This window comes from Portunus trituberculatus, chromosome 23, assembly GCF_017591435.1.
Source record: "Portunus trituberculatus isolate SZX2019 chromosome 23, ASM1759143v1, whole genome shotgun sequence".
Classification (NCBI taxonomy): domain Eukaryota; kingdom Metazoa; phylum Arthropoda; class Malacostraca; order Decapoda; family Portunidae; genus Portunus; species Portunus trituberculatus.
In genome coordinates this window covers 15,037,804-15,050,209 of record NC_059277.1, presented here as the reverse complement: position 1 = coordinate 15,050,209, position 12,406 = coordinate 15,037,804, and the positions used below count along the sequence as shown (strand labels likewise).

The 12,406-nt window shown below is 39.5% G+C and overlaps 1 protein-coding gene across 1 annotated transcript in view; it reads right to left on the bottom strand.

Annotated features, from left to right (window-relative positions):
* Nucleotides 1-11,971, bottom strand: part of LOC123507946 — a 14,361-nt gene extending 2,390 nt beyond the window's left edge. Inside the window, exon 1 of the mRNA XM_045261302.1 lies at nt 11,367-11,971. Within this exon, the coding sequence (XP_045117237.1) occupies nt 11,374-11,781 (408 nt within the window). The 5' untranslated portion in view covers nt 11,782-11,971 and the 3' untranslated portion in view covers nt 11,367-11,373. The remainder of the gene's footprint in view (nt 1-11,366) is intronic.
* Between the last annotated feature and the right edge of the window lie 435 nt (nt 11,972-12,406).

Genomic DNA, 12,406 nt, shown 5'->3' with positions numbered 1-12,406 from the left:
AGAAAAAATGGTAAAAAGAAAAAAAGAAAGAACGAAGAAATGGAAAATAAAATAAAAGGGAAAGAAAAAGAAAAAGTTTGAGATGAAATGGATGGAAGAAGGAAAAGAAAAAAACAAAAGAATAATGAAAAATTTTAAGAAAGAAATGAAAATACCAAAAAACGAGAGAGAGAGAGAGAGAGAGAGAGAGAGAGAGAGAGAGAGAGAGAGAGAGAGAGAGAGAAATGGAAAAAATAAAGGAAAGACAGACAGACCATAGAAAGAAAGAAGTAACGAAAGGATGGGAGGAGGAAAAAAGGATAGACAGAAACAAAAACAAAAGAAAGAAAGGAAAAAAAGAAAGAAAGAGAGAAAGAAAAAGTAAGAAAGCAAGAAAGAAAACAAGTGAAAAGTAAAAGTAAAATAGATAATATTTAATGAAAAAATAATGAAAATAAAAAAACAAAAGAAAAATAAAGAAAACTGAAAGAAAAAAGAAAAGAAAGAAAGAAAGATAGGAAAGAAAGAAGGAAAGGCAGAAAAAGATACTACTTTGAGAAAAATAGTAATTCAGAGAAAGAAAAAAGAAAATAAGATGAAGAGAGAAAGATACAAAGGAGAAAAAAAAAAAAAAAGGAAACAAAAGAAGAGAAACAGACAAAAAGACAGAGAAGAAATAGTAGAACATTACTGAAAGATATATACTGCCATTACTGTTATGAATGTACCACCACCACCACCGCCACCACCACCACCACCACCACCACCACCACTACTACCACCGCCACTACCTCCACTACTACAATGACCATTCCGCTGGCGTCACCACAAACGCCACCACCATCATTTACGAGTACCACCATCACCACAGCCACCACCAATAACAACAACACTCCCATCACCATTACCACAAAACCACACACACACACACACACACACACACACACACACACACACACACACACACACACGCACCCCTATATAGATATTTTGCATTTCAATGTGAGATGTTAATATAGTACGTACGTGTGTATGTATGTTTGTAGATCTCTCTCTCTCTCTCTCTCTCTCTCTCTCTCTCTCTCACACACACACACACACACACACACACACACACACACACACACACACACACACACACACACACACACACACACACACACACACACACACACACAGAGAGAGAGAGAGAGAGAGAGAGAGAGAGAGAGAGAGAGAGAGAGAGAGAGAGAGAGAACAACAACACTCTTTAGTATCGCCTCCAGCAGCGGGTCACGGCGGGAATTAAGGCAACGCGTGGTTCTTCCGCCTCCCTAACGGTGCGCGGCCTCCTCTTGCCTGCTGCACTTCAATACAGCCACCAGGAACCCAACCCGTGACTCCCCCTATCCTACTTCCCAGGCCCGCTCTCGTAAAACTCTCGCCGCGTTATCTTCACTGCTCTCAACTTGGTTCTGGGCAGCGGGCAGTGATTTTCAAGGACGTTTTCATGTTTACAGTGACAGTTTAACTTCTTCGGTATCGTGCAGCGTTTTCATTTACATTCTGTTTACTATTTGGCGATTTTGTACGTCTTCAGAAACCTATGTGGGATTAAAATAGTAAAGACTTTGGCTATTAATCTTTTGACCTCCATAGACCCTTCCTAATGCAAATACAATCTTCTAATCACACACAAAAATCATGGTAAAAATGCGTTTGAGCTTGTTACCTGGTTTAATAAATTACCTTATTTTTTTTTATCTATACCATGTGGGCTTTCCACGGGAATTTATGGGCTAAAGGGGATACTTTTTGTGGCACCTCCTATCTCAAAGCCCACCCGCTAGGAAACCATTGCCCCGAGTGAGGAAGCCCAACCTACACTCGGGCCGTGGACAGGATTCGAACCCGTGCGCTTGGAGACCCCTCGGACTCCAAAGCACGGATGGTTCCACTGTACCACGGCGGCCAACACCTATATACAAGTGAATTACAGATTGTTTAGCATAGGGTGAATGCAACATTGGGTAAATACATAAGACTGTACACATGCATACATACATGCTAAGTAAAGAGTAAAACTGAAATGTTATGTAATGTTGATCTTAAAAAATCTTCACTTTTTATTTGTCATCTCTCCACTATTCAAGGAAAAGAGAGTTATATTTTTTTTAAGATAATAATTTGCCCCCAGTTTGCGATCAGCTGTTGTAATGTAAAAGTACACTGGGGTTTTTAAGGGTGTTTTCGTGAGATGCACTACCGCCTCTCTCATTGACCTATCCTATTTTTGTTTACTATTACATTTATTCTTTCCATTTTTTGTAATTGTCCATCTTTCTGTGTTTGCGTCTCCACCTTTATCTTCTTTCTAATACTCTCTTCTTATTCATATTCATTCCCTCTTCTTTTACATCCATTCTTCGTAACTTTAAGTCCATCTCTCCGTTTATATATCTCAATCTTGGGCTTTTGTTTTCTAATCTCATCTTGTTCCCATCTATTCCTTCTTCTTTTGTTATTTTAATTCTTCTTAACTCTAAAATACAAGTCTGTGACCGTCTATCTCTTTCTCTTTCCCATTCGACAGATTTTCCACGTTCTCTCTTCTTGGTGGTGTTCATTGCCTTTATTGTTACTTTTAATCCTTGTAAGTCTCAAGTTCATCCTTCTGTCTATTTCTCTCTCACTCTTCCTCCTTCCACAGATGATATCCAGTTATTTTATATGACAATTTCCTCGCTTCCTCTTATTCTTATCTATTTTCATGTGTCTTCCATTCTTTCATGCTGCAATCTCAGTCCATTTCCGTCTTCTGCCTCCTCCTCCTCCTCTTACACCAGATGTTCTCCAAACTTTTTTTGTATGACAATTTCCTCATTTCGTCTCGTTCCTCTTAATTTTTCTGTCTCTTCCATTCTTTGCCGCTCCTTTTATAGTCCATCTCTCTGTCTGTCTTCCCTTAACCTTCATCCTTCAACAGATTTTATTTAAGTTGTTTTATGATAATCTCCGCATTTCATCTCGTTCCCATCAATTTTTCTGTCTCTTCCATTCTTTCCTGCTCCTTTTATAGTCCATCTGTCTGTCTGTCTTCCTCTCAGTCTTATCTCAACACATGTTCTTCTTCTTCTTCATGTTTTTGGGTGAACAGTTTCCTCATCTTCTCTTCTCACTGCTCACTTCTCTCTTTTCGTGACTGACAGCAATGGAGGTGAGAAAAATATGTGTAAAAATTATATAAGTACCTAGACATTTACTGAGGTGTGTGTGGTGGTGGTGGTGGTGGTGGAGGTGGTGGTGGCGGTAATGGAGGTGCTGGTGGTGGTCCTATGACCTGCTATCGAATATTAATGAGTTGAAAAGCGTCCGCGGCTGACAGGTGGCTGTGTGGGGGCGTCTCTCTCTCTCTCTCTCTCTCTCTCTCTCTGTGTGTGTGTGTTTGGACAAGGATGTGTTTTGAAGGCAATTTTGTGGTTTCTCTTGATTCTTTCTTAGTGCAGTGCTGTTTTGAGGTCAGTGTGTTAGGTGGTGGTGGTGGTGGTGGTGGTGGTGGTGGTGGTGGTGGTGGTGGTGTTAGTGGTGGTGGTGTTAGTGGTGGTGGTGTTAGTGGTGGTGGTGAGAGTGGTGGTTGTGGTTAGGTCGATTCAAGTCAAATAACGCTTGGTTAGACAAGGTAAACAAAGTAATGTAATGTAATGTAAGGTAATGTAATATAATATAAGGTAGAGTACAATGGTAAAGGAAGGTTAGGTAATGTAAGGTAAGGTAAGGCAAGATTAGGTAATGTAAGGTAAGGTGAGATAAGGTTAGGTAATGTAAGGTTAGGTGTAGTTTGGTAAGGTAAGGTAAGGTAAGGAGAGGTGAAGTGAAAGAAGGGGTGGTATAGTAAGGCAAGGTTAGGTAATGTAATGTAAGATGAGATAAGGTCTGGGAAAGTAAGGTTAGGTGTAGATCGGTAAGGTAAGGTAAGGTAAGGAGAGGTGAAGTGAAAGAAGGGATGGTAAAGTAAGGCAAGGTACACATTAAAAGTTAACGGAGACTACAAAGATTCAGGTTATGGTCAGGTAAAGATATGAATAGATAAATAAACATGAATAGAAGAAAAAGCCACCAGACCTACAGGAGATAGTCCTTGTATGATACAAACCTACCTATTTCAACTTGTTATCCTCAGCCATGAATTTATTTAATCTTTTATACCCCTGTAATGACTCAGCACTAACAACCTGATTACTGAGTCTATTCCATTCCTTTACCACTCTGTTAGGGAACCAGTTCTTTTCCATCTCTTCTTTTAACCCCTTCAGTACTGGGACATATTTTTTTACCTTGAGATTTGTGTACAGTTAGAAGATTTTATTGATATTTGAAGAGTCCATGGAGATCAGAAGATTAATGGCCACATTCTTCTCTATCTTAATCCCTCACATGAGTTTCTGAAGCTGTATAAAATCACCAAATAGCAACTAGAATGGATATGGAAACACGTCATGGTACTGAAGAAGGTTAATCTAACTTCACTAAACTTCATCCCATTATTACACTGTCGTATCCTGATATTACTAATCTCGAGAACCATTCCACTTATGTCACCTTTGTTATTTTCTCACATTTCATAACATAACATAACATGATCCTGAGAATTTCGTTTACGTCACCCTTGTTGAATTTCTGACACATTCCGTAACCCAATCGAACTTAACATAACTTAACCTAAACTAACCTGCGCTAACCCTGAGAATTTTGTTTGTCACCCTTCTTATATCTCTGACACACATTCTGGTCGGGAAGGTATAGAGGCTGTGGGAAGGTCGAGGTTCAGCGTGAGGGGGAGGCGGAGGTGTGCCAGGAACCAAGGGACACAGGAGCGAAGATTGAGGTCAAAGATATACGAAAGGAACAGAGGAGCGAAGACTGGATTGAGCTATTACTGGTGCGGCAAATGGCTCGAGGGTCGACCAGATATAGCTTTTCCCACACTCATGCAGTCTGGGTGATAGATGGATAAAAAGGAAAACAGAGATAGATAGATAGATAGATAGATAGATAGATAGATAGATAGATAGATAGACAGATAGATAAACAAACAGATAAATAGATAAGGAGTCAAACAGAAAAATAGTTAGATGAAGACCAGATAGATAGATAGATAGACAGATAGACATAGATAGGCAGAGGGAGGTAGAGAGATAGGCATAGACTGATAGAAAACAGGCAAAAAAGTAAAACAAGTGAATAAAGATAGATAAATAGAAAGATATATGGACAAATAGGTAAACAGGCAAACATAAATATATACCAAATACAGATAGATTGATATATAGATAGACACACACACACACACACACACACACACACACACACACACACACACACACACACACACACACACACACAGAAACAAACACACACCAACACACACAAGCAAAATTAATGGCATAGTAGAAAAACAACGAATAAATATCTTAATCTTTTCCGCTTACAGGCGAATAAAAAAAAAAGATAGGAAATAGCGAATGAAAAACATAAATATATCAATTTTCTGAATCAAACTGAAAAAAGAACAAGGAAAAAAAGAAAAAAAAGGAGAAAAGAAAGAAAAAAATAAAGAACGCTGAATGAAAAATAGAAAGGAGCACAAGAAAAGTCGCCGTGGTACAGTGGAACCATGCATGCTTTGGGGTCCGAGGGGTCTCCAAGCGCACGTGTTCGAATCCTGTCCACGGTCCGAGTGTAGGTTGGGCTTCCTCACTCGGGGCAACGGTTTCCTAGCGGGTGGGCTTTGAGATAGGAGGTACCACAAAAAGTATCCCCTTTAGCCCATAAATTCCCGTGAAAAGCCCACATGGTATAAAAAAAAAAGGAGGAAAGGAGAGTGAGAAGTAAATAAGGGAAGAAACTACTAACATATAAATCTTTAACGTCACTGTTTACGACTTTTTGCTGGTAGATATTAATAGAAACTCCTTCCCTTACCCTTTCATCACTCCTTCCTTTTCAAAGTCCGCATCTTAAATCTACTTTTTATTTAATCATCCCGGTAGGAAAGAATATCATGGTTAATTAATTTTTTTTTTTTTCCGCTTTGAAGTTACAATTTAATGATTTATTATCATTCTTTTTTATGTACGATCTGCTCCCTCCCCTCCTCTCTCTCTCTCTCTCTCTCTCTCTCTCTCTCTCTCTCTCTCTCTCTCTCTCTCTCTCTCTCTCTCTCTCTCTCTGATAGGTAACGCTGACAAACGGGAAAAAAAGAGAAAATGTAATGGAGAGAGAGAGAGAGAGAGAGAGAGAGAGAAATAGATCGCCAAACGGTTTATCACATTTCTCACTCATAAATGCTCTCTCTCTCTCTCTCTCTCTCTCTCTCTCTCTCTCTCTCTCTCTCTCTCTCTCTCTCTCTCACGCCATTCAAACACCCACGGCTCACTTTCCATATATAAACGCTTAGGAAAAAAAAAGTATACAGAACCATTTGAAAGAACGAAAAAGAAAAAAAAGAATAAAAACAGGAACTACGCACAGGGAAAGCAAAATGAGCAAAATATTTCGTTCACCCCATTCCTCATTTTATTTCGTTTCCCGCTTTTTTTTTCTCCCATTTTAATGCCTAACTATGCCAGGCTTCCCTCAACAAGTTAATAATGAGAGTTCTGGAAAAGATTACGAATTCACCTCCTTTTCGTTTCTCTCTCTCTCTCTCTCTCTCTGGTTGTTGTTGTTGTTGTTGTTGTTGTTGTTGTTGTTGATTTTGTTGATTATGTTCTTTGCTCTATTCTTCTTTTGAGATTCTTTTTTTCTTCTTATCTTCCTCTCCTTTTTTTCCTCTTCTTCGTCTTCTTGTCATTATTATTATTATTATTATTATTATTATTATTATTATTATTATTATTATTATTACTATTTTCATTATTATCATCACTATTATCATCATTGTCATCTTCCTCTTTATATCCTCCTCCTCCTCCTCCTCCTCCTCCTCCTCCTCCTCCTCCTCCTTCTCCTCCTCCTTCTTCTCTTCCTATTATTGCTCCTTCTCCCCGTCCTCCTTCTCCTCCTTTTCGTCATCCTCCTCTTCCTCTTCTTAGTCCTCCTCCTCCTCCCCGTCCTCTATTACCTGTAACCTCATTAAAGAGTTGGCGGCGCAGGTGAGATTAATCGCAGTAGTTAATTAAGTGAGTCAGATTTTCCCCCTCTCCTCGTCACTCGTGTGATCTTTCCCCTTGCCACCTAGTAAAAAAAAAAAAAAATCCTCGGCTTGCTTTTTCTTACCTTCTCTATTTTTTTTTTTTTATATGAGTTGTGGTTTTGTTTTGCTGTATATGACGAGAGAGAGAGAGAGAGAGAGAGAGAGAGAGAGAGAGAGAGAGAGAGAGAGAGAGAGAGAGAGAGAGAGAGAGAGAGAGAGAGAGAGAGAGAATATGTATGTGGGAGAAGTGGGATGGATCGTTTTGTGATCTAGTATCTCTCTCTCTCTCTCTCTCTCTCTCTCTCTCTCTCTCTCTCTCTGGCTGATCACTGGAACGTAATTTCTCATATTTTTATTCTTTTTTACTTCCTGTTAACGACAACACAAAAAAAAAGAATAGAAAAGAAAAAAAATGCCCCTAAAAGATCAAGGTAAAGGAAAAACAGATAGAAAAAAAAACTACACAGAAAAAAATAAAAGTGAAACAATGAAAAGGCGAAGAAAAAATGAAAATAGTCATCAGAAAAAGAAAAAGAAAAGGAAAAAGAAAAAAAACTAAAGAAAAGAAAGAAAAAACGCTCTATAAAAGAAACAAAGAAGAAGAAAGAAAAGAAAGAAAGGAAAGTCACAGAAGATAAAAAAGAAAATCTAAAATAAGGAAGAAGATAAAAAAAAGTAACGTAAAGAAACATTTACGAACGTTTACCTGAATGTGAGAGGAAGAAGAGTCACGCTAAAGAAAAAGAAAAAAAGAACAAAAAAAACTCACGAACATTCACGAATCTTGATCTGAATATGAGTGTGAAGGAATAAGAGTGAGTGTGAAGGAATAACAGGAGGAAAGGAATGTTGAGGGGAACCAGATGTGGCGAGCGAGGCAACACATGAACACCTGAGCGAACAGTTGCCTAAGGTATGCATGTTGTATTGCTATATTCTCTCAGACGTGCCTCTCTCTCTCTCTCTCTCTCTCTCTCTCTCTCTCTCTCTCTCTCTCTCTCTCTCTCTCTCTGTCTCGCTTCGATTACCCGCAGTCCTGTTAACTTTTTGGGGATTTCAAGGTTAATATGATGTTAGTTTAGCAGGTTTTAGTTGAGTTTCATGTTATTTTTTTTAGCTTTTTTGTGTGATTTTGAATAGCAGTCGTTTATCTCTCGTCTAGATTTATGTTTAGCGGGGTGTAGTGGAAGTTATTGTAAGTTTTTCAAGGGTGTATTCGTGATTCTAGTATTGTTTGGCCAGCTTTGTGGAGTTTGATTACGTTTACAAAGGTGTTTTCATGGTTCCAGTGGTAATGTGGCAGGTTCTTGTTGAGTCTAATGAGGTTTTAAGGGGTGTTTGAATAATCCTATCATTGTTTAATAGATTTTGTAGAGTTTAATGGGGTTTTCAAGGTTGTTTTCATCATTCTAGCGATACTTTAGCAGGTTTCGCGGAATTTGATGAGGTTTTTTCATGATTTTAGTGAAAGTTATTGAGTTTTCAAGAGTACTCTCATTATTCTGGTGATATTTTAGCAAGTTCTTGTAGAAGTTGTTGTGGGATTATTTTCAAGGTATTTTCATGATTCCCGTGATAGCTTACTAATGATTCTGCATCGTCATGAAGTCAGCGCGTTTCCAAGTGTGTTTCCATTATTCTAGTGATAGTGAGAAGGTTTAGTGGAGTTTAATAGAGTTTTCAGGTCTTTTTGTGATTGAAATGGTTGTTCAGCTGGTTTTAGGGCATGGTATTGGAATTTCCAAGAGTGTTTGCATGATTCTAATGACAGGAATGATTTGGTAAGCTTAAGGGAAATGGTTGAGGTTTTTAATAGTGTTTTAATGGTTAAAGTGACTGTCTAACAATTTTACCTTCTTTTATGAGAGTCATTGGTGCTTTTAAAGGTCTTTTTTATAATTATAGTGACACTTTATCGATACAACAAGCTATAGTGATAGTTATAGGAGCATTTATCTCTCAGATGTTAAAGGATCTTGGTTAAAATATTACTAGAATAAAAAAAAAAAAAGCTCGAAAACAACGACAACTTCCAGAAGCCCCTAGTAAAGGCAATCGTTCTCTCCAGTCTGTTAAGATAAGATGTAAGGCACGAACACGAACCTTTCAGAGCACAACGACCAGACAACGAGTCCAGCAAACCGCCTCTCTTGGTCTTAGTTTCTACGCAACGCTGCTCTTGATATCAAACATTTAGGGGCCGCCGTGGTACAGTGCAACCATGCGTGCTTTGGGGTCCGAGGGGTCTCCAAGCGCACTGGTTCGAATCCTGTCCACGGTCCGAGTGGGCTTCCTCACTGGGGCAACGGTTTCTAGCGGGTGGGCTCTTGCCCATAAATTCAAGCCCACATAAAAAATAAAAAATTCACTAGTCCCTCTCTTACTCTACTCTAGTCATTAAATTTCCTTGCATTTAATTAAATCAGTAATGCGCATATCTTCAACTACTGACTAGTACTTACCTCTTAATATTAAAGAGATTACTGGTTTACCTATTACTCGATTTTAAAGCATGAAATTCACTCCGAAAATCTAAGTACAATGTATGGATATCTTGATAACGTTTTGATAAAGAGACTACCTGCCTATTAACATAACAAACTTCACTATTCTATCTGCTATTTGATGCATGAAATTCCTTAACTCTCAAATCAGCACTCAAGTAGATTATGCATGTCTTCACAACGCCATTTGTTGATTATGAAAAGACTATCTACCTATCATTATAATAAATTTCACTATTCTATCTATTACTTGACTTAAATGCATGAAATCCCGTGAACTTAACATCAGTAAACAATGCATGTCTTCACAAAGCCATCTGTTGTTAATAAAGACACTACTAACGCCTGTCTATTAACATCAAACACTTCATTATTCTATTTTTTTACTCGATTTAAACGCATGAATTTCCGTGGATTAACATCATTAACAAGGGAAATTGTGGTAATCTTTGTGCATGTGTTAAAACGCCATCTGTTGAGCGATGCAGGTACTAACATCTACATACTTCATCAGCTGCCTGTTTGAGTATGCAGGTAACTGTTCGTGTTATTACTAGTAGTTATTTTTATTACTGTGTTGTTGTTATTATGAAAGAGGAAAGACGGAAGTGGGAAGGAAAAGAAACAGACAGGGAGAAAAGAATAAGGGTGTCTGGAAGGCAAGAGGAAGAATGGAAGGAAGATAAAGGTGATAAAGGATATGGATAGAAGGAAGAGGAAGAAATGGATGAATGAAGCAATAAATAAATCAATGAAAGAATGAAGGAATGAAGGAAGGAAGGGAGGTAAAGAAAGCATTACAAATATTTACATACAAAAACAAACAATAAGAAGGGAAAAGAAAAAATAAGAAAAGAGAAAAATCTGCATGGAACACACACACACACACACACACACACACACACACACACACACACACACAACACACACACAAACACACACACACACACACACACACACACACACACACACACACACACACACACACACACACATTCTCAGATGAAGCTGAATGAAAAGCAGATATGAAAAAGATAATAGAACAATACAACACACATACAACAACAGCAACAACAACAATAACAACAACAACGACAACAAGAACTACACACAAATACAACATCTATATAAATACACTCCGGCAAGCACAACTAGCAGCCAGACACAGCTAAATAAATGCACGACCTCCACTGAAATGCAAGGATGTAGCGATGGGAAAGGCGAGAGGAAGGGAGAGAGGAAGAGGATTATAAAGAGGAGACAGGGAGAGAACACAAGGACACGGAGAAATACTGTACCTTGTGTCTTAGTGTCCTTTGTTGCTGCAATGCCTCAGGAGAAGTGACAGCAACAGAGGTGAAATATTAATGGATGGATTGATGGATAGATGTCTAGTTTTCTTTAATTTGTTTTTCTTCTTGTCCTTCTAAGAGGTATTGATTGATGACTATAGATAAATAAAAAATTAGAAAGGGAGAATTAATAGATAGATGGATAAATAAATACATAGAGAGGAAAATAAATAGATAGATAGATAGGCAAACACCAGTCAGTTAACCGGACAGCCAGATAGACAAAAAGACAGAAAGACAGATAAAAAGATAAGCAGAGATACACACAAATACAGACAGATGAACAGACAGGTAAACACATTCAGACAAACACTCACACTCACACAGTACTGAAGACAAAACAGTCAACACACTCACCCTCACACTACGCATAATTCTCGCTGTAGACGCGTAGAGCTTCTTGAACCACTGGGAGGAGGGTGGCCAGTGCGTCAGACAGTCCGGAGTCCCACACGCGAGAGAGACCTGAATCCATGAAGTCAGCGATCCCGAAGGAGTCCCAGAAACTAGTGACGGACCTGCGGATACTGACGAAGGGAATGCCGGTGTAGTAGAAAGCTCCCGCCGCGGCAAAGAGCGCTACGACGATGGCGTTGGAGACATTCAGTGTCAGAAGGGAGGAGTAGGTTGTGGCGCGATTAGACGAGGCGACAAGTGCTTCAGTGCCTTCTGCAGGAGTGATTCTTGCGTTGTGGTCAGTGTCCTTAGCGTGGGTGAGTGTCGCCGTGACCACAAAGGCGGACAGGCTCAGGGTAAGGTAGTAAAGCTTCATCCCGCTGTGCTTCCAAGGGCGTGAGTCTATTGAAGAAAGACGAGTGTTGGCCTGGTCTGTGCTGGGCTAGGCGGAGGAAGGTTAGCTCAGGCAGGTCTGTTCGCTGCGATCTCCGTCTGCGAACTAAGTGTCGTGTTTTTCCGCCGTCATAACCCGTGTTCCGTTATTCTGCCGGCGGTGGCGATGGCAGCGGTGGAGGTGGTGGTGGTGGTACGGGGAGAGGAATGGGAGGAGGGGGGGAGCCACACCACCACCACCACCACCCCCAAATATGTCAGTGGGAAAAAAATTAAATAAAAAGTATGTTAGGTTGAATGTATGTATGTATGTATGTGTGTGTGTGCGTGCGTGTGTGTGTGTGTGTGTGTGTGTGTGTGTGTGTGTGTGTGTGTGTGTGTAGCAGGTGGGTTGTGGTGGTGGTGATTATCTTAACAAGACAGAAGGAGGTGACGCTAAGAGGAGGAGGAGGAGGAGGAGGAGGAGGAGGAGGAGGAGATGATTTGTGATAAGATCCTACACAACTACATCCGTAAGAGAGAGAGAGAGAGAGAGAGAGAGAGAGAGAGAGAGAGAGAGAGAGAGAGAGAGAGAGAGAGTAATAGTAGTAGTAGTAGTAGTAGTAGTA